General features: G+C 37.1%; 1 protein-coding gene across 1 annotated transcript in view; it reads right to left on the bottom strand.

Moving 5' to 3' along the window:
- MYBPC3 (myosin binding protein C3) overlaps nt 1-23,256 on the bottom strand; it is a gene marked incomplete at both ends in the record, with an annotated part of 55,194 nt that overhangs the window by 12,322 nt on the left and 19,616 nt on the right. The window contains 15 exons of the mRNA XM_079537433.1: nt 384-551; nt 1,666-1,800; nt 3,771-3,959; nt 7,249-7,353; nt 8,747-8,906; nt 10,093-10,170; nt 12,375-12,511; nt 12,654-12,683; nt 13,010-13,116; nt 14,057-14,222; nt 14,588-14,754; nt 17,719-17,824; nt 18,401-18,525; nt 19,216-19,348; nt 20,144-20,334. Of these exons, the coding sequence (XP_079393559.1) occupies nt 384-551; nt 1,666-1,800; nt 3,771-3,959; nt 7,249-7,353; nt 8,747-8,906; nt 10,093-10,170; nt 12,375-12,511; nt 12,654-12,683; nt 13,010-13,116; nt 14,057-14,222; nt 14,588-14,754; nt 17,719-17,824; nt 18,401-18,525; nt 19,216-19,348; nt 20,144-20,334 (1,997 nt within the window). The remainder of the gene's footprint in view (nt 1-383; nt 552-1,665; nt 1,801-3,770; nt 3,960-7,248; nt 7,354-8,746; nt 8,907-10,092; nt 10,171-12,374; nt 12,512-12,653; nt 12,684-13,009; nt 13,117-14,056; nt 14,223-14,587; nt 14,755-17,718; nt 17,825-18,400; nt 18,526-19,215; nt 19,349-20,143; nt 20,335-23,256) is intronic.

The raw sequence follows: 23,256 nt of genomic DNA, 5'->3' as shown, positions 1-23,256 counted from the left end.
TGCTTTCATTTGAAGAGACCTCTTGCCTCAGTGAATGTGGTCATTTTGCAGTAATATAGCAGCTTTCCTAGCAGAGAGCCAGATATTAAAAACTGGCCCCTTAAATGCTGACAATGACATTATCTGAGGTGAGAAGTACAGAGTTTGCAAGTTTCATTTTTGTTTTAACAGCTACATGTTGGAAATTGAACAGCTGGACAGGATGGCAATGTTTTCTGGTTCAGAAGATTTTTAGCACAAAGTCTGACTGACAGAATTGTTTGGATGCTGTTTTCAGAAGGCAGCACAGCCTTGTCAGACCTGGGATTCTTCTGCATTGTGTACAATTAGAATTTTGACCGTAGACAATAGGTGAGTGAGGTTTATTCAATCTAAATACTCACGCATGATCTCTTGAACAGTAATGGGCTCTTTGATTATTGCTGCTCCACTTTCACCAGCCAAGTTTATAGCCTTTACACGGAAATAAAGTTTGTCACCTGTGACCAGGTCTTTAATCAGTGCAGATGTTCGCTCAGTTAGGCCAGGAAGAGCTGGAGTCCATTCTGCAGCTGCAAGTACAGGATTTTTATTTTGTAACATCTTATTAATTTTTCAAACTGATGCCTTGTCTACAATTGAAAGAAAATTTGTATTGAGGTAACAGGGATTTAACTTGCAATACCATGCTTAGAATGGAACACACTGAACTGGAAGAGAACTCTTGATCTACAGGTATGGGATCAACTGTGGGTAGTTTCTTCAGCATTGTTTCACAGAGCTTAGGGCTGTGGGGTTTCCTGACATATATTTTTTTAGCAGAAGATGGAGAGGGAAGCATTTTGGAAGTAGCTAGAAAGTGAAGTCTCAATTTCATTTTTTCCTGAAGCATATTTTCTGTGGGTGTCCAAAGCACATAATTTTTGGAATATATTCTTACTTTCTCATTTGATGCTGTAAAACAAAGTTTGTAGGGCCTCCTAAGTTTTGCTAATGTCATAGAAATACTAGCAATAAAATTATGCTTCTATGATGATAACTTAAAGATTCTGGTAATTTCATAATGAGAACTCATTAAAGACTAGAAATGACTTCTGGATAAATTATACGCTGTAAAAACCCTAGCTAAGGTTATATGATAATTGAGTTTCCTGTCAGAGAGGATTCCATTGCTGAAATAATTATAAATTTGTTAGTTGATTTTTTTTTTTTTAATATGAATGTTATATTGTAGCATCACAATACAGTCCATTGAACATTGTAGATATGATGCAGTCGTATTTTTTTATTATTGAACCACAGTTATTCCAAGAGGTAACAGTTACTTTCAAATTTGCCTAAGTTCCTTACAGTCATGGTATTGTATTGGTTTTAGAGAATACACAATTTGAGTATGACAGAAGTATTAGAGTGACTATAGAGCAACACTGATATTCTTGTTAGTACTTTCTTTATCAAAGTTTATGATGATTTTGAATATGAGGATATGGTTGATGTGACTATCATGGTTTTAGTGTCACATCAGGTAAATCTGGTGATGGATGCCAAAGATATTAATCACAGGTTAGAGTTCAAATTTAGTGATGCTGGATGCAGTTATTTGTTGTAATATTGCAGTGTAACGATTGCAGCTGCAGTATTTTAATAATATTTAGTTGCCTCTGGCTACTGGTTGTGCTTACTTACATCCATCTTTGCAGTATTCCACTATATAGCCATCTAATCCCCCTGCTCCAATCCGTTCAGGGGGTCTCCATTTCAAGGTAACAGTGGTGTCAGAGACATCCTCCACTGTAAAGTGTGTTGGTTCACTTGGAGGAGCTGTAAGGCAACATTTAGAAGTAAATTCCGAGAAACAGGAATGTTACTGTCAGAATTCAAAGGCTGTAGAAGTTATGATTAGTATCTGAACTATGTATCTCTATTTTAATAAAATGAATTTAGCTGAAACTCAGCTGTAAAATGCAACTACTAATACTTCATTTGATAGAAGTGTTGCATAAGATTCCCGTAATGGGGAGCAGAACAAAAAGGCTCAATCAAATTACCAGCAGAAATCTAGAGGTCTTCAGTAATTTGTTTGCATTTGTTTGGAAATCCAAATGCATACAATTTGTGTGCTGCATTTACACCCTGATTGTAGTTAGACAAAATTCATCACTGGATAAATTTGATGTAATTTGTTTTGATCAAGAAGTGAAGAACGTGGCCAGAAGTTTTGACTACATGTTTACTGAAACATTAGTTCTGCTTTGCTCATTTGTAACAGAGACATATCTGAAAAAAAAAATACTGGGCTGAAAAACCTTCAATTCATTGACATATAGCTAGTTTATATATTTTCAGAACAGAAATCTCATAGTTCCTTTGAAATCCATAGTTCAGAATGAGCACTGGCTAGATTCAATCTTCTTAAATATGACTTTTGTCTACTAACAAAAAAAGAAACGAGAAAAGCCCTTACTGGAGAATCCCAAAGTGTGAATACACACAAATTCAGCTACCAAATAAATCATTGATTCCAAAGAGCAAACAGAAAGATAACTTCAAAATAACATTTGCAATTACTGGAACTATAGTTCTTAGTAATAGTACTTAGTATGCATGGAATAAAAGCAGTCATTAAGAATGAAAGAAATTTGATATACTCTGCATAGGTATATATTCTAAACGAAATATCTTTTGAATAATCTTGAGAGATTTTACCTATTAAAAATTCTTCATAGATAAATACAGAATTATAAATTGTGCAATGGATTGAAATTGATCTTCCTGAAGTAACTGCAAAAAATATATCTAATCCAGTTTCCTTTCTGTAGTTATGTCAATATTTTTCATATTAATAATGGAATCAAGGACTGTGAACCAGAAACAGGAGATGAAGGCAGCTGGGAGCATATGCATCCACACAGTGTATACACCATCAAAACCCCAAACCTCTTTTCTGAAGCAGTAAGTGTGAATTTTATCCTTAATCAAGTCAAACTCTACCTATCCCATGAAAACTTTGGACCTTTTTTTTCAGTAGCTCCGCTTGATGGTTTTTTGTTGCCTTCTTTTCTTGCAGACCAGCTGTTTTGTATTTGAAATCCAGAATTAAAAGACCCTTCTTGCAGTGCATCCTTTCCTTCTGACCCATTCACTGCATCATTTGCTTTTGCATTATTTCCTTCAGCATGTTGTCCCCCTTCACTGATGTTAGTAGATTTAGCAACTCTTGTCATTTTAATGTCCAGCTAGTTGTATTTTTGTGGCTCTTCTTTCTAAAGCTCTTAGCAGGGAGGCTTCCTGAGGACTCTCTTAGTTTGTTCTGGCTCAGAGGTTGCAGGAGACACTGTATTGCTGCGATGGGGTGGATTATTTATAGAAAATCATTCCCTAAATATTTTCTTAATCAGCTATCCTTCTGGCTGCAGAGGGGGCCAGGATTAAGGGAGTACTGGGTGGGATACTGTGATATTTGCACCCATAAGGCAATAGGGGAAGTTGAGAGGGACGGGCAAATTTCTGTCAATTAGCTCTCCTCCTTTCCAGATCCAGTTTGACTCTCACACTTCTAATTATAACAACTAAATGTTCATCAGCAATTTCATGAAACTGGAACCTCTGTGCTTTGCAGGAAGGGAAATGAGAGATGGAGAAGAGGAAGATGACAAAAGAAAAAGCTGATTAAGCATAGAATAGCTTTTTTGTAACACGTCCTTTTTAAGCGTAAGGGCGGTTGAATAGAAGAGGTGAAAATTGTTCTGTCTTCTTTTTTCCTGGAAGGAACAGAGCGTGATAGAACTCACCAATTGGCATGAAGGGTTGTGAGGCAGGGCTTGGCCGGGACATGCCAATAGAATTCACAGCATAAATCCGCATCTCATAAACTACTCCTTCAATCATTCGCTTGGCTTCATAGGTTAGCTCTTTTAGAAGGTCAAAATTCAGTCTCATCCATCGATAGCTCTTCTTCTTTTTTCTCTCTAAAATATAGCCTGAAAAGGATATCTCTTATGATATAAAAGAACTGCAAATTGTTTCTCATGCAGGAAAAAAAAAAAACCTTTTTTCTATGACATAAAGAGACAAACACTATTGCATATAACTGAGTTGTGTGAAGTTCAGGTATTTTCCTTAATTTTCCTTTTTTATTACTATCTTTCTGTCTGATGTTCTTATCTGAACAGTTATGCTTTTCAGAGTACACCTCACTTAGAATTGTCTATGTCTGTTCTTAGGCTTCAGTATTATTTACATGGTATACTAATTTACTCAGCGTTAGCAGTGTTATTTAGATGCGTGCAAAGTAGTAAATCATTGCTGGTGAAAGGTGTGGTCATTCTGTCCTGCTGTTGGAGAAATACATGAGACTCAGGAGTTCAACAGAAAACTCATTTCTTGAAGGAGAAATTGCCTTGAAATGTGTAAAATGAGTTAAAAACTGATTTATTTCATTCTACAGCAATCTTGAATAACAGCATCAATTGCAATGCAAAATGTTAATAGGCAGAATGATTTGATATCTCCTGTAAATTATTTCATGTCTCCTTTAAAAGCAAAAATTGTTAGATATACCTCCATTTATATATCCATTGCTAAGTGGCAGAATTACAGAGTGCCTGTAATTGAGTGCAGATCACAGCTGTGCTTCAACCCTACAGTGGAGTGAATCTCAGCCATGCACAGCTTCCTTACTCTCCTTCCCCTTGGGAAGGAAAGTGAACCTGCGTGATTGCAGAGAGCTGGGATAGCTGGCTATGCTGCAGAGCGTATCTGTACTATAGCTTAGATATAGTCTTCAGTACATCTCTTACCCTTTGGTCATCCACAGGTTTTCCCACCCTATCATACTGGGTTGATTTTTTTTTTTTGTTTTCAGAATGAATAAGCCAGATGGAATTAAGAGAGGAACTTCAGTTTAAAAGATGAACACCTTTCCCCAAACTGGGAATATAGTCTGTAATTCTTGATCCTTAGTGTGGAAAGTGACTGTGTAAGAGTTTGGAAAGTTTGTGTAAAATCACTTTTCTGTGACCCAATACGAAAGAGTCATAGAATGGTTTGGGTTGGAAGGGACCTTTATGATTATTTAGTTCCAAACCCCCCGCTGTAGGCAGGGACACCTCCCTCTAGACCAAGTTGCTCAAAGCCCATCCAGCCTGGCTTCAAATGCCTGTAAGGAAGGTGCATCCACAGCCCTGCTGGGCAACCTGTTCCAGTGTCTCATCACCATCACACTAAAGAATTGCTTCCTAGTATCTAGCCTGTCTACCTTCTTCCAGTTTAAAGTGATTTCCCCTAGTCCTGTTGCTACATGTCCTATAAAAAAGGCTAAAAACTCCCTTCCCCAGCTTTCCTGTTGATCCCCTTAATGTACTGAAAGGCTATAAGGTTCCCCCAGAGCCTTCTCTTCTCTGGGCTGCAGAGCCCCAGCTTTCTCAGCCTATCCCCATAGCAGAGGTGCTCCAACCCTCCTCTGGACCTTCTCCAAAAGGTCAATGTCAGCTGTTTCTTTATACTTAGCCACATTTGATTTCTTCTCTTGTATTCACCTCTGTATTGCAGGTGGTATGCTTGGTTATGATGCATGTAGACTTCTTTTAAGCAGATTTTGTTTAGAAAGCTACTGATCTTAACAGCTATGGAATGAATAATTAGAAAATATCTAGAATAGCAATATGTACTGTGTATGAATATGCATTTTATGTGCATTTCTACTTATTTCTACAGAGTATATGTCTGTAACTGGCCAACCACAATAATATAGGGATATATCAAATTGTGAAGACTTGTGAATTATGCCTCAGTCCATGGTGTTCACAAAGTTTGTGGCTATCAAACTTGCAGATGCCCCTTTAGTATACCTGAGAAGTATGATTCTCACAGGGCTTGAAGGGAAATGGAGGATGATAGGCATAGCAGGCACAGACATCCTGCATCAGTAACCTTTCCTGTCAGTGTTAAACTGCAAGACAAGCATGGGAGTTTACAGAACGTTTTGTGAAATGAGTGGTGAAAGCTCCTTTGAGGTGACAGGTTGTATGATCACTTCTAATGCTAAAAGTTACTTCTGGTAGACTTCTTTTCAGTGGCTTTTTAAACGAAGTCAAATTCTGTAGCAAAAAACCTGTGACATAGGTGTTTTTGCTTTTTCTCTCTTTATCCATGTCTGCGAAACTGGGAGAAGTTTGGCAACTCAGTTTCATTTTTCAGTAGGTATAATTTGCTGTCAGAATGAAGGAACTTGCATACCATTGAATTGCAATTAAAATAGATAAAAAGAAGAGAAAAAGACCATGCTGTTTCTGTTGGTGATATTTGATAGGGCAGCTTGTGTTCCCAAATGCATAGAATGCATGATAAATATACTGCTTTAGCAATATAGAAATGAGACCCCCACGAAAAGTATGTAACAGGGAAAAGAGGGTGTTAATTTCTGCATCTGCTAGATACAGACAGTACAGACTGTAGAAGGATGTCTAAATCTGTAACAATATGGAGACAGGTGAGAATATGTACATCTTTTTCTCCTGTCTTTTAAATTTGCTTTTTTAGGTTTCTTTGAGTGGCTATTGAACAGTGATCTTAATTAAGCAAATTGCTACACTTGCAGTTCAGAGGAATGTTTTTCCCTAGGACTGACCAAGACTCTTCCTTGTTTTCTTTTTCTCTTGAGGGTCACAGGGTGTCTTGTCTAAAAAACACTGTCAACTACAGAGGGCTTACTGTGGAACCGATGATATTCTTGGTTGTGTCAGTTTTTTTACTGCATCACATGATGATTTTGGCCTCTGGATTTTAGTACACGTTTTAAAATTGTTGAAGAGATTGAATTGTATTTGTGATTCATCATATGTAGTTGTATATAGAATAGGATTAAGTAGCTTTTTATATAAAAAACACAAAAACATGTTTTGCATAAGAGCTTGAGACTGCTAGAGTTGATGAGCAGTGCAGCCACAGCTCTGTTATTCCTAAGAAAGTCCAATGGCCTCTATACTGACTGATGGTTTCAGTCTTGACATTGAAGTGGCACTTCTTTTAGCTTCAACTTCTACTTGGCTGACTTGCCAAAATATTTCTCTGATTCAAACAGCACAGGTAGGGGGCACCATCACCCTGGTATCAAAGGGCCAGATTCTAGATGGATTTGAAGCTTTGCTTTATTAGTGAGCCTTCCTAGTGTGAATAAATGTATGAAATCCTTCTGCATCATTTTAAAGGAGCAGAAAAAAAATATTATAGGTGAGACTGCTGGGGACTTTGTATTTCAGCATTTCTTACCCAGTACTGGTTGCCCACCATCATATGCAGGAGGTTGCCACTGCACAGTGCAGTAATCTTCTCCAATGTTGCTGATCTTGGGAGCTTCTGGGGGGTCAGGAACATCTGAAGGAAATGTCAGAATGCATGGGAGTTGTTACTGTTTCCGTTTACAAACCAATTAAATATTTTAACTTTTTTTTTCCCTCCATATCATAAATCTAAACCTGAAGTAACCAACCATCCTGAGGAATTTCCAAATAGTTTTAGGGGCATAAGATTTTTTCCATCACTGTGGTGCTTTGAAAGTGATTGTGTGGATTTACCAGATTACAGCAGTAGGTAAAAAAGTAGAATGCATTGTTTTAGTGCAGAGGGAGTCCTACTCAAAAAAACCTCATCAAAATGTTTCCAGGTTGGGATGGTTTTCCTGTAAGTACCATTTGATTATTCATCTCTCCTCTTCTTTTCAGGTGTAAACATTTGCAAAATGTAAGATCTTAGGGAATTAGCTGTATACTAATAGGGATTTAGTCGACTGCCATGCTGATGCTACAAATCAGAAACAAACTGAACCCATTTGAGTCACAGGCAACGTTGGTATTTCCTTCCTTTGTATATAGTAAGACCTCTTGTAGACAGAGGATGCCTCTTATCTTTATTTCATCTAAAGAAAAATACAGTTGGACATCATGCTCATTTACTGGATTTTCCACCACAAACCACTGACAGAACTCAGCTGAGTATTTTAGAAAACATCCAGTTTTTTTCTCATACAGTTAAACAAGAAATAATTCACACCTGTTGGTAATTTGGTGTTAATTCTGTAATGGGAGGCTTCCTCCAGGGTTTTCTTTTCTGTCTGGAGTGAACTTTATAAAATCTGCACATCTCACATTTTAATTTAGGAGATATTTGTAAAAGATGGAATGAGATGAGTGTTCACGTTGGCAGCAAATCCTAAATTTTAATACTACAGATGTAAAGAATTTCTTGTATCAATTTAAGTTTGCTGATAACCTGACCTTTTGTTATATAGACAGTTAATAAACAAGTTAATTATTATGACAAATATAATAACAATTACTGACTAAAAAAGAAGTTCCTCCAGCTCTTCTGTGACACACAGCATCATGCCTCTTTATTCCATATTAGCTGTTCATGGCTTAGAGAATTAAATTACTTTTGTTTTAAAAAAAAAATATATATTTTTCCTTATCTTAGTAGGAAATATATTCCTTAGAAGGGAATGTCATCTATAAAATGATAGGATCACCTGAAACTGGAAAAAATATGAAAAGAAAGCACAGATTTTTACTGGGAGTTGTTCTTTTCATGGAGCAGCCATCTTCCTGTGAAAAACACTTCTGCCATTTCTGGGATTGCTAGTATTCCTTCCTTTATGATCCTTTTTGCTTTTTTTCTTAAGCTGAGACTTTGGACATTCTACAGGAATTCTACAGAATTTCAGTGAACTTGAGATGCTTTTGTGCTCTGGTTATTGCGCTCTTTCACTTACCAATAACTTTGACTGTGATATCAGCCTTATCTTCTCCCACTGGATTCTTAACTATAACTCGGTATACTCCCTCATCCTCCTTTTCAGCTCCTTCAATGATGAAGACACAGTGGTCTTCGTGCTTTTCCACACGAACTCTGCCTTCAGATTCAAATAGAGGCTGTGGGAAGTGAAAGTAAAAGGAACAATCAGTGTGACTTGTGCCAGGGATGGCCTAATGAGCGTGTATGTAAGTTAGTGAAAATCTTAATGTTACTGAATATTATCAAAAAAATTAAAAAGATGTCAAATTCTTTTCGTATGTAGAGAAAACAGAGGCTAGAGTGTCTCAAACCAAGCAATTGCCAGGAAAATTGGACCTGAAAGTCTCTGGGTTGTTAGGATTCATTGCTAGTTTCACATATATGATTGCATTTCAAAGAAGTTACAAAGTACTACAAATTCCTGATTGGAATAATGGCAATGTGAAGTTTCACGGACAACAGTCAGGTAGAATGTAAGTTAGAGGTGATTTGCAAATTTATTCAAGTGTATGAGCAAACATTCTAGTTCAACAGTGTCTACACCGGATAACATGGATTTGAACAATTTGCTTCTAAAAATGTTGCCATATTTTTTTTTGCTACTGTTAATGGCATCGGTGTGATTGTTGTCACTCAAGAATGCCATATGGGATCACTTTCTGCTCTTCTCAGAGCTATGAGGTCTAAACATAACCAGAAGAACTTTGCTGTGCATTTATTACACTCTCCATACTTCACATCTGTAGGCAGTAAACAAGAAACTTCACAAAGCATGTGTGCCTTTCCAGTAAACAGCACAGAAGAATCTTAAAATAAATATATAAGAATATATAAGATATAAATACTTAAATATATGTAATAAGGAAACCTTTTGGAAAATTCCTCTTTTCACTGTACATACGTAGCCTATTTTCCTGACCCTGTAACAAGTTTTTTTTTTTTTTTTTTTTTTTTTTTTTTTTTACCCTCAGGATATTGTTGAAGCTTACAGCTTAGTGGGGGGGGAGGAAAGAAAGAGGGGTAAACATTCACAAATAGATTGAGAAGAGTTTTAAACAACTTGATTCCTTGTAATTAAGCCACCATGTGATGGTAATTAGAGATTTTCTTGATCAGCATCTTACTCTAAAATCACTCGCTAGCTCTGTTTTGCTTGTTCAAAGAGTTTGGTAATTGCCATTGTGAGCAGAATGATGGGTGGCTGTGCTATTTACTTCACCAGTTTTGAACTCTACTGACTTGAATTTTGTTTTCTTTCAAACTGGACCACTGAAATGGAAAGCATTAGGCATGTTTCTGTGTCTGCATAAATAAGGAACTCACCTTACTATCGATACTTAAATCACTGCTGTTTTCTGAGGGGGTCATAGAATCTTCATTGCTTTGAAGAAGCTCACCTTTCTAAATAAACAAACCACAGAAAGATAAATATTTCTGAGCAGAACATGAAAGCTGTTTCTGCAAGACAGGAGAAGAGTCCATAGGTACACTGGGGTGCTTGAACATAAAGGTGTGAGAAATATCATAGAGCACAGTGAAAAATTAAACTGAACTGGGAAGGAAATCAACATATAAAATGAAAAAGCAGGAAAGGAAGTAGATACGTCAGACTGCAGTGATTTAGAGGAAGGATAAGTCAGCAAAACCAAATCTACAGCTTCATAAACAAAAATGCATGACATTCCCAAAATAGAATTTTAACTGATCGTAAATCAGTGTATGTCCTGTGGTAATATTTATAATGACAAAAATGTAATAGTGGGATAGTAAGCCCATATAAGCGTCTTAACAGTCTGAAATATAGTCAGGACTGTAATTCATCATCTAATGTATTCTGAAGCTGTTATATAGTCTGTTTAGAATTTTAGTAGTTAGCACATGCTATACAGCATTCATATCAAGCCCAGCTTCCTTTAGTTGTGTTTTGGGACTTCACACCTTAGAAGTAGTAAGGTCTGTCTGATACTCAATCATCATTTTGTGAGAGAAACCTTCATTTCATCAAAGAAACTGGCAAATGAGGGAAGCAGAAAAATTGCCCTTGGTTTCTAAAAAAAGGAGATGAATGGCTTTTATTGTTAGGGTCTGTACTAATTCTGTATTGCAGAAATAAGTCCTAAATTATACTAAATTTCCCACTCTCTTAAAGAATGCTACAAAATTGGGAAGAAATGAGACTGAGGAAATGAATGTAATTGGCAGTATTATTTTTGTCTGTATCAGTTTATTTTCTATGATACCTATGGGAAGTGTAATGATGCTGTAGAATATTATGTGCATTTTTTTGTACTAGATATAGCACAAGAGCACACAGATGGTGAGGGGTGTGGATACTCTGAGGTAGCCATAAAAGAAGCTCACTTAGACTCTGGTGTCAAGATTCTCATCTTTTTATTTGATGTCTTCCAATTCCTCTGATTAAGCAAATAGCAAGTGTTCTCTATTCTTATTATACCAACTACTGTTCTTCACAAACTGTAGAAGAATCATTTAGACTATAAAAAAGAAACTGTCACCTCCAGAACATGCCCATGATATTAGGTAAGATCATGGTTCAATGGTCTTTTGTTTCATAGAATCATGGAATTGTTTGAGCTGGAAGGGACCTTTAAAGTCATCTAGTCCAATTCCCCTGCAATGGACAGATGCCTACAGCTACGTCAGGGTACTCAGAGTCCCATCCAACCTGACCTTGAGTGCCCCTGGGGATGGGGCATCCACCTCCTCTCTGGACAACCTGCTGCAGTGCCTCACCACCCTTATTGTAAAAAAAAAAAAAAAACAACAAACTTCTTCCTTATAGCCAATCTAAATCTCCTCTCTTTTAGTTTGAAACCATTTTTCCCTTTGTTCTATCGCAACAGACTGTGCTGAAGAGTGTCCCCTTCTTTCTTGTAACCCCTCTTTAGCTGTCCTCTATTTTTCTCTTAGATATTGAGAGAATAAGTCTGCATGGTATCCTTCTATCTGCATAGATGTACATCTGCTCATATGTATACAACACCTACTTTTGGATGGAAGAGGCAACTGTTCCTAAAAAGAACAATTCAAAGTGACTCCTACAAAAACAGCAACAAAAAAAGACATGTATTGTAGCTATTTTTTTTCTTAATGAGTTCAAAAAAAATAAAGGAACATGAAAATACTTGTTATTAAGAACTTTAATTCAAACATAGACTTGAAAAAGAAAATTTATCTCCCATTGTGACTTCCTTGTCTCAGCTATTGTGTTAGATTATCTTGTTGTAATACGCTGTCATTATTGAACTGTATAATCAATGAATGTACAGATGTTATAATTACGAAATATACCAGAGAGTTTGGTTAAGCAGTTATTATACCAAAAGAGAATAGATAGAAAGCTTACCCTTATGCTGGGCTCACTCTCAAACTCCAGAGGAGGGGATCTCCAGAAGAGATCCTTCCCCACTGGTAGTCAGCTCTTAAATGCGTCTAGGAGAGGTGCAGCCAGGCTCCACCTCCTTCCAGCAGCACAGGTGAATTGCCTTCACCTGTGCTCCCATGGCTGACTCATTGCTCACCTCAGATGATCAATCAGAGGTTCAGGCCATGATTCAGCAGTTCCCATACATTGAATGTATTACCTTGTTCACTTTCTGCCAGATGACAGTAGGTGTTGGATCTCCTGATATGGGAACATCCAATCTCAGTTTGTTCCCAGCCACCACAATAATAGTGTCAGGGGATTGACCCAGGCAGTCCAGATGGATTTTGGGAGGTTCTTTAGGAAAGGCAAAGAAAAATTGAGTGTTGTGTATGAGAAGAAGGTAAATACTCATGTCTTGCATCAAAAATGAAAATACAGTTTCATTTGCTGTTGAAAACATATTTAGTTGCATATGAGTAGTGAATGTTGTCCTTACCTTCTCTTGGTACAAAATCAATCTTGACCTCTGCAGAAAAAAAAAAAAGGTGGAGGTAGAAAAAACAGGTCAGAAAACAGAATTTTTGCACTATCTCCATCCAAAAAGTAATTTAAAAAAAAAAAAATCATTACATTATCAGAGGGCATATGCATCTACAGATCAATGTAAATAAACTGCAAAACAGACTCTTTAAAACAATGTACTAATGATAACAAAATAACAGGGAAAACCAATGTAATGCAACAATTTTATTGTAGGAAGGATATTCTCCACACTCCTTCCTGATAGAACCATGTTTAATTCCATCTCTTTATCCCCATGGAATTTCCGTTTCATCTGCTAAGATAACTTACCCAAAAACTGGAGCTTGGCAGAAAGGTTGTAGGCAAATCCCTGAGGGATGAAGGAATAGTCAGCCTCATCAGCTGGTGTAACGTCCTCAATAGTTAGCTTATGGATCCTGGAAACATGAACAAATATGTGTCACTCCCTTATGCTACTTTTCCAGGAAAAATGGGGCTATCGCAAGAGACAAGGTGCAGACTATAAGATATTAGCAAACATTACCATTTGTTCTTCCCTTTCCCTAACATCAAGAGCTGCCAGAGCTGCGGACTGCTCCACTTTCAGTGTTTGCTTGGGTAAATCAATCTCAGCGCAGTGTCTGTGAGTGGACCTCTCAAAGTAAATGCAGAGTCTACTCTGAATAGAGGAAGTGGTTTCTAATCTTTATTCTGGTCCTTTACCCTTAGAAGAGCAGTTCTATCACTGCTGACTTATTTCATTTGATCAAGCTTGTAATTAGAATGAACTGTGAAAAACAAGCTAAAAATTGATGTCGCATCCCTTTATTAATAAAATTTCAAAACAGAAGACAGAAAGGGAGTACCAAGGAAGAATTTACCTAATGTGTACTATTTATGTATTTTATGGATCTTGTTCTTCATTTCCGATAAGAGTTAGGCTGCTAAAAAACTGCTAAGAATGGTGCAATTGTGTATGTTCTAATGTTTTTACATATGAAGACCACTGTTTTTTCTGAAGGGTAAGTGTTATATTCATAGATATATAGCTATATTCATCTGTCTAAGCACTATTGGAATTTTTAAAGTTACTACAAATGTGTTTTCTAAATGATTTCAATAGCAAGAAAAATGTGATCTCTAAATGAAAACTGAAAATGAATTCCACCGATACCATAAACACAAAATGTACCAACACACTTGCCAAACAAGTTAGTGACTATGTGTTTATTGCACATGAAAAGGTTTTAACTTTTTCCTTCTAGTTGTAGCTAGGATGAAGTCTTGTTTTATATTCCCACCCCCACTGAGATGATAATTCCTGTGTGTTGTAATGTAATACTGAAACTTGTACATTCTTTCTGAAAGAAGACTAACCTGCCAATATGGGAGATCTTTATCCTTTCATCTGGCACCACCTCCTTTCCATTTTTCAACCAGATTCCTTTCACATTTTCATCAGAAACTTCACACTTGAAGACTGCCTGGTCACGTGCCTTCACTGTCAGATCCGCAATGCTCTGATAAACTTCCAGCTTTTTCTCTGATTTTGTGAGAATAAGCAATACACACAACTATATAAGAATAGCTGTTAATGAGTAGCTGATATGGCTTTACTGAGTAGAAAAAACTAGGACTGTTTGTGTAAAGGTGAAATACGAAGGCAAATCCACAGCATGCGAGGCTTTAACAGGGCTGGGAGCTAAGCACCTGTTAGTATCAGAGTATCTGTTACATCTGGCATGTAGGTCTGAGTTCTCCCTGAGGTCTCTATTATCAAACCTTATACAGCTTCTGAAGTACTTTTTTTTCCATGGTGTAAGGCTTTTGCTACCCCTCTCTGCTATCCTTGAGAAGGTTATCTTCAGCCTGTTTTCACTTTCCAGCTTCTGTAATATCTGCACTTACCTTGTACAATTAGTTCAGCAACTGATACCCCACCGTTTGTCTTCACTGTGTAGTGTCCACTATCCTCCTTGGTTGACTCATTAATAATTAGATACTGCTTTTTTCCATCTTTCTTAAATCTGTACTTGAATGTTTCTTCCCGTGTCAGTTCAACACCATCCTTTTCCCTGCAATCCCAAACAGTGTTGAGTCATTTTTCTATGGGTGGAAGAGGTGGGTAAGAGTCAGCTCAGTGTTGAAAGTCACAAGATAAATCCAATCTTTGTAAAATTTAGAGTTAGCAAAAAAAGAGACTATTTTACAAATGCTAGCAGAACCAGAACTGCTAGGGAACAAAATCCTTCTAGCTTGACCATTTGTGCTCACTGGTTATTTGACTTGCGTTCCAAGAGAGTTCACTCAAAGGGAATTCCTTGTTTGGTATTATCCATATGCTGTAGATACATAACCGTACATTAAATGCTGTAGAAAATACAGGGATGAAGAAACACCTTACCAGCAGTGAAAGTACAATCTTAAAATCTCTGCTATATGGTAATCAGGACTTACCTTAGTCTTAATTTTCCTGATGTGAATTGTAGTTGTTATAATTTAATCATTTGTGGGCATCCGTAAAAGAAGAAAAAATAAAGATGATTTTAAATGAAGATATATTTAAAATTTTTGTAGTTCCTTCCATTCAGGGATACTACAGTATATTTAAGACATACTAAATAAAGCTTCACAGGGCAGCCTGAGAGGAAATCTAATTATTGTAATTTCCAGTCATCATGAAGGGAAACAAGCACAGAGGATTCAAGCTGTTTAGTCAAGGTCACACAAAAATATGTGAGACTTTTTAAAGCTTTCCTGTTCTTAATCCTAAATAACATCGATTCCAAAAGAATAACTTGGAATTTCTTCAACTTTCTGCTTTTGTAGCTTTTTATATTTTTCATCGTTATTTGAAAATATTCGAAGTACTCCAATATCTCTGCAGAACATAAATTGAAATGTTTTGTTATGCTTTTAGTATAACAGAAAGTTGCCTTCTGTATTGTATTATTGCTCTTATTTTTTCTGCCAGCTATTCAGATTAACATGTGCTCATCAAAGCTATCTCAGTGTTCTAGTCTAGCGCTTTGGAGAGAATGAGATCACTTGATCTCTTTCATGAAAATAGAACGTTTGCATTGAACAGTGTCTTAAAACCCTGGGATGAGAATAGTATTTTTATCTTTTGTTTGATTTAGGAGTGCACTGAAAGTAGTGGAATGATTACAGCCCTTCTTTTGGCAACAAGCAATGAAGCAGTAAGGTCAAGTGATAATTAAGATGTAAGAGGAAGATTCTATAGAACAGTGTAAGTGTTGGTTAAAAGACCGTCATAAATTACTTGCAGATACCTGTGACAGAGAAATTATGTAACAGTGGGGGCACTGGGATTTATTGCTATTACGACTTTGCTATAGTTTGTTTTCATTGCAGCTCTTTGCTCCAGCACTCAGCCATGGAAAGATGAAGTCAAAACTGTGCGTTTTATTACATCTTTTTCTCCAAAAATTTTATTACTTCCAAAGCCATTTGAAGTTTAGAAATAAGTACTCTGTAGTATTTTGTAAGAATAATGTGAAGTCTTTGCAGATGGTTATGAGAACATTCTTTCCTGTTTACTACAAAGAGGCTCATGTGATGAATTCTCTAATCCCTAGTCTGATGGCAATGCTAGAAGCCTCTTAAATCCTGTGCAAGTCATGTATTTCTTTGTCCATGTGCTTGTGACTTCATCTCCTGAGTTTAAAGGATACAAGAGCTGTAACTGGTTCCCTTCATTACTGTCTGTTACTTTGCTTAAACTGTTGAGCATTTCCCTAACAAGACGTGAAACTGGAGTTCGTTCTCCATACCACGTCTCATGTTTTTCCTGGACTTTTCTTTCTCTTGTCTTTGTTGCCAAAGAGCACTGACTGAGCCTCACGTAAAAATGGTGAAGTACAGTGTAAATGTCTAACTGCACTGTTTTCTGTTGCTATGCATTGAAGAGTTTCTCTGATCACTTGCTGCATTTCAGGCAGACAGCTGCTCCTTTGCTCTTGTCAAACCAAATGCCCATCCCACTGATAACAGCTCGGCAAGATGTATGGGAGTTGTTCAAAGGCATAGGATCAAAGTGTGGCAGCTGCACTGTGCTCTGAGGGACAGATATGGTTGTCCCCATCTCTTGTGACCAGGCATCTGTAAACAGTTCCTGAATGATAGCGTGTGTGTGCCCGTGCTTTGGTTTTAAGAATGTAATGCATATGCTATAGCAATTCTTGGACTCCATTTAAATTCTCAGTTCCTTCCTTTGGGAGAGAAGATGTGTGAAAGTGCTTTTCGGGAATGTAATGGGCATTGTGGGAACATTTGATAACCATGTGCTTGAAGCTGTTAACAAGCACAAGAGAATTTCATCTGGTAGAGAAATGAAGTGAGAACAGTGTGCATAAGGCCTGGTATGTGAGGACTGCCTGCTGTGCCTGCTGGAGCATTACAAACCTTCCAGCTTTCCCCCAGCTGGAATGTCCAGCCAAATGAACTCTATGGCTACAATGTTTGTCATTTTAATCCCACTTGCTGCATATGCATAATGTCTGGCTTTGCAGAATCACCACAATGAATATGTTAAAATCAGTCAATGACCTTCCCTCTCTGTGCCAGCAGACTCTAACTTTTTACTGATGTGAAAAAATCTAATTGCAACTGAGGAGATCAGAGCTCATCACAATACAGATCTGATTAATCTGCACAGTAATTAGATTTTGCTGTCAAACATTTAGAAAACTTGAAAATTAACAGCTTGGTGGAATCAGTAGCATCCTGTAGCTACAGAAAAAGAAATTCTAGAGACTATAAAATATCCACACTTAATTTGTTTTCTGTAATCTTCTGGCCTCTGAATTCTTCCTTAGTTCTTGAAGTATAGGACGATGGTATATTATTATTATTATTATTTTCTGAGATCAGTGTTGTAGGATGCCATCATTCTTTTTTATTCCATAGCTCTTCTCCAAAAATGCTGATCCTATGATGTGCAATGGAGGAATATTTTTTGATATTTGTTTACTGATTCTTGTTGTTGTTTTTTGTTTGTTTCTTTCTTCTTCCCTTACCATTTCACAGTAGCTCCTTCCTCAGACACTTCACATTCAAACTCCACTCTCTCTCCAACCATCACCATTTGATCCTCCAGGGGGTGAGTGATCAGGATCGGGGGCTCTAGAAATGAAGAGGCCTTGATTAAAACACTGTTGTGAGAGACTGAACACCACAGGTAAATGTCAATCAGTTTGCAGGTAAAACCCCTGGCAGAATAAAAAGTAATGCTCTCTGTGCTGGATCATCACTATCAATGTAATCTGATGACCTCTTGATAGTTGGTTTGTGAGACAAAATGAAAATACAAGATTAATCAGTTTTCATACATATTTCAAAATTCTGAGCTAGGTATGTTAGTTTTCTTATGAAGCTTGAGGCACATATTTCTCTTGAGTGGAATCTGATTTTTAAAGTAAATTTCTATCCCTATTGTTGGTAAACATGGATAATTTCCAAATGAGAATTAATGATAATTTTTTACTGTGCTCTTTTTGTGTGCTTTCTCAGATGTAGCTGCTGGGAAAGTCTTTCTTTATTTAACTTTAAGAAAAATACTTGCTTTAATAGAGCTCAGATTTTGCTCATGCGTTTGAATTTCATTTGAGATTGACACGTCTGAGAATAAAGAAGGATTTGACAACAATTTGATCCTAAATGTTAGAGCGGGATCTCCTTCCTTTATCTGCCATTGCTCACCTTTTACAAACAATTCTGTGAAGCTCTTCTCCTCAGCTACCACGCATTCATAGGCTGCATCGTCAGCCAGAGAGCAGTGGTTTATGGTCAATATTCTCTTATTCCCAATGGCCTCAAAAATGTATCTGAAAAAAGAATGTAAGGGTAATCAGAGAGTATCTCTTCTGGACTCAATTGGTGTCTTCTACTGCCAGGCAGAAAAGAAAGCTTCACACTTTTTTTCACATCAATGGCAAGATACATAAAGACTTAAGCCCTGTATCCCTGTCTGAGCACAGTGGGTGGAAACATGAGAAATTTGAAAAATTTGACAAATGAGCACAAGGAATTATGGAGAACTCTTCGTACTGAACTGACACACACAAACTCCTGTGAATGTTGTTGGCATGCTGGTTAGTCTGCATGCTTTTCTAATGCAGCCATACGGCAGATGTGGCTGCCATTAAAATTTCTTGTCACTGCTCTAGCATCAAATCATTGGAATTAGGTTTTACAAACAATCTACAATAAAGAATATCCCATATCATACATATATGATACATAAAAGTGGATACATAAACAGTAGAGCATAATTAGAGAACTTACTTGCTAGGTAGGTAGACGTGAGTATCCCATTCCACATGTAGATAGAGCACAGGAAAGAAAAGAAACAGCCGTGAGAACAGTAAACTCGCCCCAAATTTATGTACCATGTAGATTTCTTCACAGCTCCCTATTTTATTTATCCTTTTATTCATGTCTTTCTAGGAATAACTTGTTTTTCCACCTTGTCCGTGCTGCAGCCCATTTCTTACTGTATTCCTGTTCTTGTTTACCTGCCGCTCACTTGGATCTCCTGTCCATTCTTCAGCCATTTCACATCAGCATCTGGATTGGCAACTTCGACCATTAATTTAATCTTTTGTCCTTTGTCCACTTGATAAGCAGGATCCAGTTTCTTGAGGAATGCTAAGATGCATAATGATTTAAAAAACAAATATATTAATACTATTGTTGCATCTCTGTCAGGAAAACAATCTTTTGTTTACTGTCATCCTAAACCTTCTCCACCTTCTCCACTTTCTGCATCCACGTTTTCATTTTCACAGTTTCCTTTTCTCTGTTCTTGTACTGTCTATAGGATGAAAGCATGTATTATCAAGGTAAAATGAGCCAAGTAGCATGTTTCAAATCAGTTGTAAATATGTACTTCAGCATATCCTTAGGGAAGTTATAGCTAAGTGAGCCTATAGAAGGATGATAATAATCTTCTCAGTACTAATGAAAGGGAATTTATCTGCTTCAGACTTTTAAAACAAATGATTTAAAATTACTTAGTTAATACTTGACAAGACTAGAAAAGTCTCAATCCCAAATGTATTGTGCTTCAAATGTTTTTAAGAAACCTTCCCCATGGAAATTAAGTTGTTTAAATGTATCACTGATGTCTGATGTACTGACTGCTTTTTGGGTTGTTTTTGTTTTGTATTCAAGATAAGGGTCAGAGCAGAAGAAACCTGTAGAATGAGAAGGTTCAAAACACCCAGGGTTTCAGAGCAGAGTAGACCAGAGCATTGGGCACAGCTCTGATCTTTGGTTATCACTATTTTACATATAAAGACCATGAAACAATTGGAACAAGAAACTGTGCCACACTCATATTTCTCATGGTCTTCTGTCTGGCTGCTGTCCAGATGATATCTGAAGAGCTCCCAGACAGGAATATACTGACACATAGATTTGGAAGAAATACAGTTTGCCAACCTGTACTTTTTTTCTCTTCTTTCCTAATGCGTTTGAGGCGTTTCAGCATCCCACGCAAATCTGTGATACCATACTGAAAAGCAATTTTCTCATACTCAGAAGGAGGAGCTTTCCTCAGGATTTCCCAGACATCAACATCAGGTTGTGAATCACTTTTTCCATCACCTCTGCAAAAAAAGATGAAGCTGTTTCTTAATAAATAGTCTATATTTACTATATTATCATCAAAAATAAAAAAATTGTATGGCAGGTTAGTTTTACTTAAATATATTTATTTGTGGTGATTAAAATTCAAATGCTATCCTGAAGGATTTACTGTGTAATAGCCAAGGCAGATAAATTTTAGTTTCCCTTAACAGTGAGGGATTGAAACACAGAAGACTTACTGCTCTGTGATGACTGTACACAAAACTTGGCTGTGCAAGCCGATATCCTGAGAATGCCTTAGAAAGAAGGCAGTTGGTTTGTTTTAATAGGAAACAAGCAATTTTCTCAGGACATTTTTCCTATTTGCTAATTCAGTGGGATTATTAAAATATCTATTATTTTTTGCAAAGGCAATGTTGAGTACTGGCAAATGAGACAATACTTACAACAGTATACTTATTTTATGATTTAACCAAAGAACTGGTGATTACAGGAGAATCAGTGTTTGATTTAGCAAAACCAAGTGGAAAAATAGGTTCTCTGGTGCTGGGGAAGGTTTTGTTTTTGTTTTTTCCCTGCCATCATTTTTTTTTAATTAAAAAATTCAGAAATAGAAAAAGAAATTGGTGTAACCCATGTTGTCTTACCGACTTGCAGTGCGCAGGAAACTGCTGAACTCAGGAACGATGAACAGAAGCGTTCGGAAAAGCGTGCAGCGTCCCAATAGCAAGAAAGAGGGCATAATGCATTAATACAAGAGAGTCATGAATGTCATCTTCACCTTTAGCAGAATAAGCCTGTACTTCAGCAGCAGGGAGATGAAGGTGCTTGTGCAAAAGCTCTGAAATAGCCTTAAGAAAAGTGCTGTTCCCTAGTGATGTGAAATTATCTCACTCAGTTTGTACAGTTCCACTCCATATTTTAAGCTGTGAGTGTAAACCCTTCTGCTTGTTCCTAATGATGGCAAATGACCTTATAGGGAAGTAAGTAGCTCTAATTTGCTCTGTCTTCTTGGCTCTGTTGCCTGATACTGTTTGATAAACAGAATGGAGAGAAGCAGTAACGTTTTCTTTACTTTTCCTAAACTTCTTGTGGTGATTGTTTCTGATGTTGCCAGGACCAAGCAGATTCCACTGCAGTAAAGCACACTCATTTAGTAAAGTCATGTATAGTGGTAAACCCCAGCATGCAGACCACTTATGCAGCAGGCAATGTTGAGAAAAGTGGAGGATTATGGAAGGATTATCTTTGTTATCCAATGGAGAATTATTTCTTTCAGGAAAAGAATTTATGAGGAATTTGACTACATAACAAAGCACGACTGTCGTCAGTCTAGGCCATAGGTGTAACCAAATGTTTTAACAGTGTTGTGACTGACCAAAATGGTCTTGTTTGTATCAAGAATGTTATGGTCATTAAAGTACTGCAGTCAGTGCTTAACGTTTCCACCATCATTGTCGTTCTTGAACAGGAGAAGGGAGACAACAGAAGAGGATTTCAGCTCAGTGAATGCAAGCTGAAGTATGGCATGCAAAGTCTTTATCTGTGGAGTGGTTTATCTCACTGAACATTAAGTCTTCACTAGCACTCACTGGACTGATAGTGTATCTGAAGTTCGAACTGAAGTTCTAATTTTTGATATTTTTTGTAAATATTAAGAAAAAAAAAGGAGAGGAACAAAACCAAAAAGCTAGTGGGATATTTGACCTTATTTTTGTGAAACTAATGTGACAGTCTTGTTCAGTTGCAATTCTTAGTGTGCTCTCAAGGTGTTCATGAGAGATTTTTGATGAAACTTAATCTTCCTGTACTTCATCCTTGACAGTTGTTCACACTGACTTGACAAATGTGCACACTGACAAAAAGCAATCGCGTGAATAAGGTGTGGCTGTGAAGCAAAGGATATTTTTCTAAGAGAGTGCTTATGAAAGTTTGGTAAAAAAGGCATCACATTTTTGTGTTGAATATCTGATTGCAACTCTATACATTCCATTTGAAAATTTGCTGATGCTGATTTTTTTTTTTTTTTTTTTTTATGATCTTGGAACCTCTTCTCAAACTCCTTTATCAAAACTGAAAGCAGGGCTTGGATATTCAATGCTGTTCAGAGCACTTTTTTAAGCCAGTATATCAAAATGCATACAATTGTTTGCCATCACTTGAGTCAGCGCTGCACAGCAATCCCCTCCCCGTGCCCTGGTTTCAGTCAACACAGTGTTAATAGCACACAGGAGGATTTGGTTGTTGCTGAGCAATGGATGTGTGCCCTGGGGCCACTCTGTGGGGAAGAGCTGCTGGAGGCAGTGGGCAGGAACTGCAGGTTGGACATGCCTGGCCTAATATATCTCGCTATTGAAAAGACCTCCTTAATTTTTGCTTTAACTTTTCCATTACTCAGTGTCATCCCATTTGTAGGTTTGGCAGTACTGCTTAGTTGCATGCGAGTGGAAATAAAAGAAATAGGAAATAGCAGTATTTACAGTAATTAGAGGAGAAAGCTTATAACTTGTACGTTTGTACAAAATACAAAAAGTACTAAAAGTTAAACATTATCATTTGTGTAGTGTTGAACTGGATTCTCAAAAAGAAAAAAATGAAATCCGTTCTCTGCCTATAGGCAAGGGCTTCACCATCCCAGTATGCCTTCTCACCATTTTGTTTTTTAAAACATACTTTTTTATTCCAGAAGGACGTAGGCTGTACTCTTGGCTGTCAGTAAGAACTAAATGGTGTATGAAAAGTAACCGAGAGCTTGGACTCTCAGTTTCTCCCACCCTTAAGTTACTCTCCTTGATATTGGGGATCCTTAACAAGGATGATCACCTCATACATTAACTATGCACTTGGGACCGTTAAGATGGAGCTTAGTGGATCTGCTGTAAATGGAATATGCAGCTGATATGTTTTAAACATATGTGGAAGGGTTAAAAATAGTTTTGTACATCCCAGAGATGGTTCCTTCCTAT

This window comes from Tetrao urogallus, assembly GCF_951394365.1.
Source record: "Tetrao urogallus genome assembly, chromosome: 6".
Classification (NCBI taxonomy): domain Eukaryota; kingdom Metazoa; phylum Chordata; class Aves; order Galliformes; family Phasianidae; genus Tetrao; species Tetrao urogallus.
Note: the sequence above shows the minus strand (reverse complement) of the source record. Positions and strands in the feature narration are given on the sequence as shown.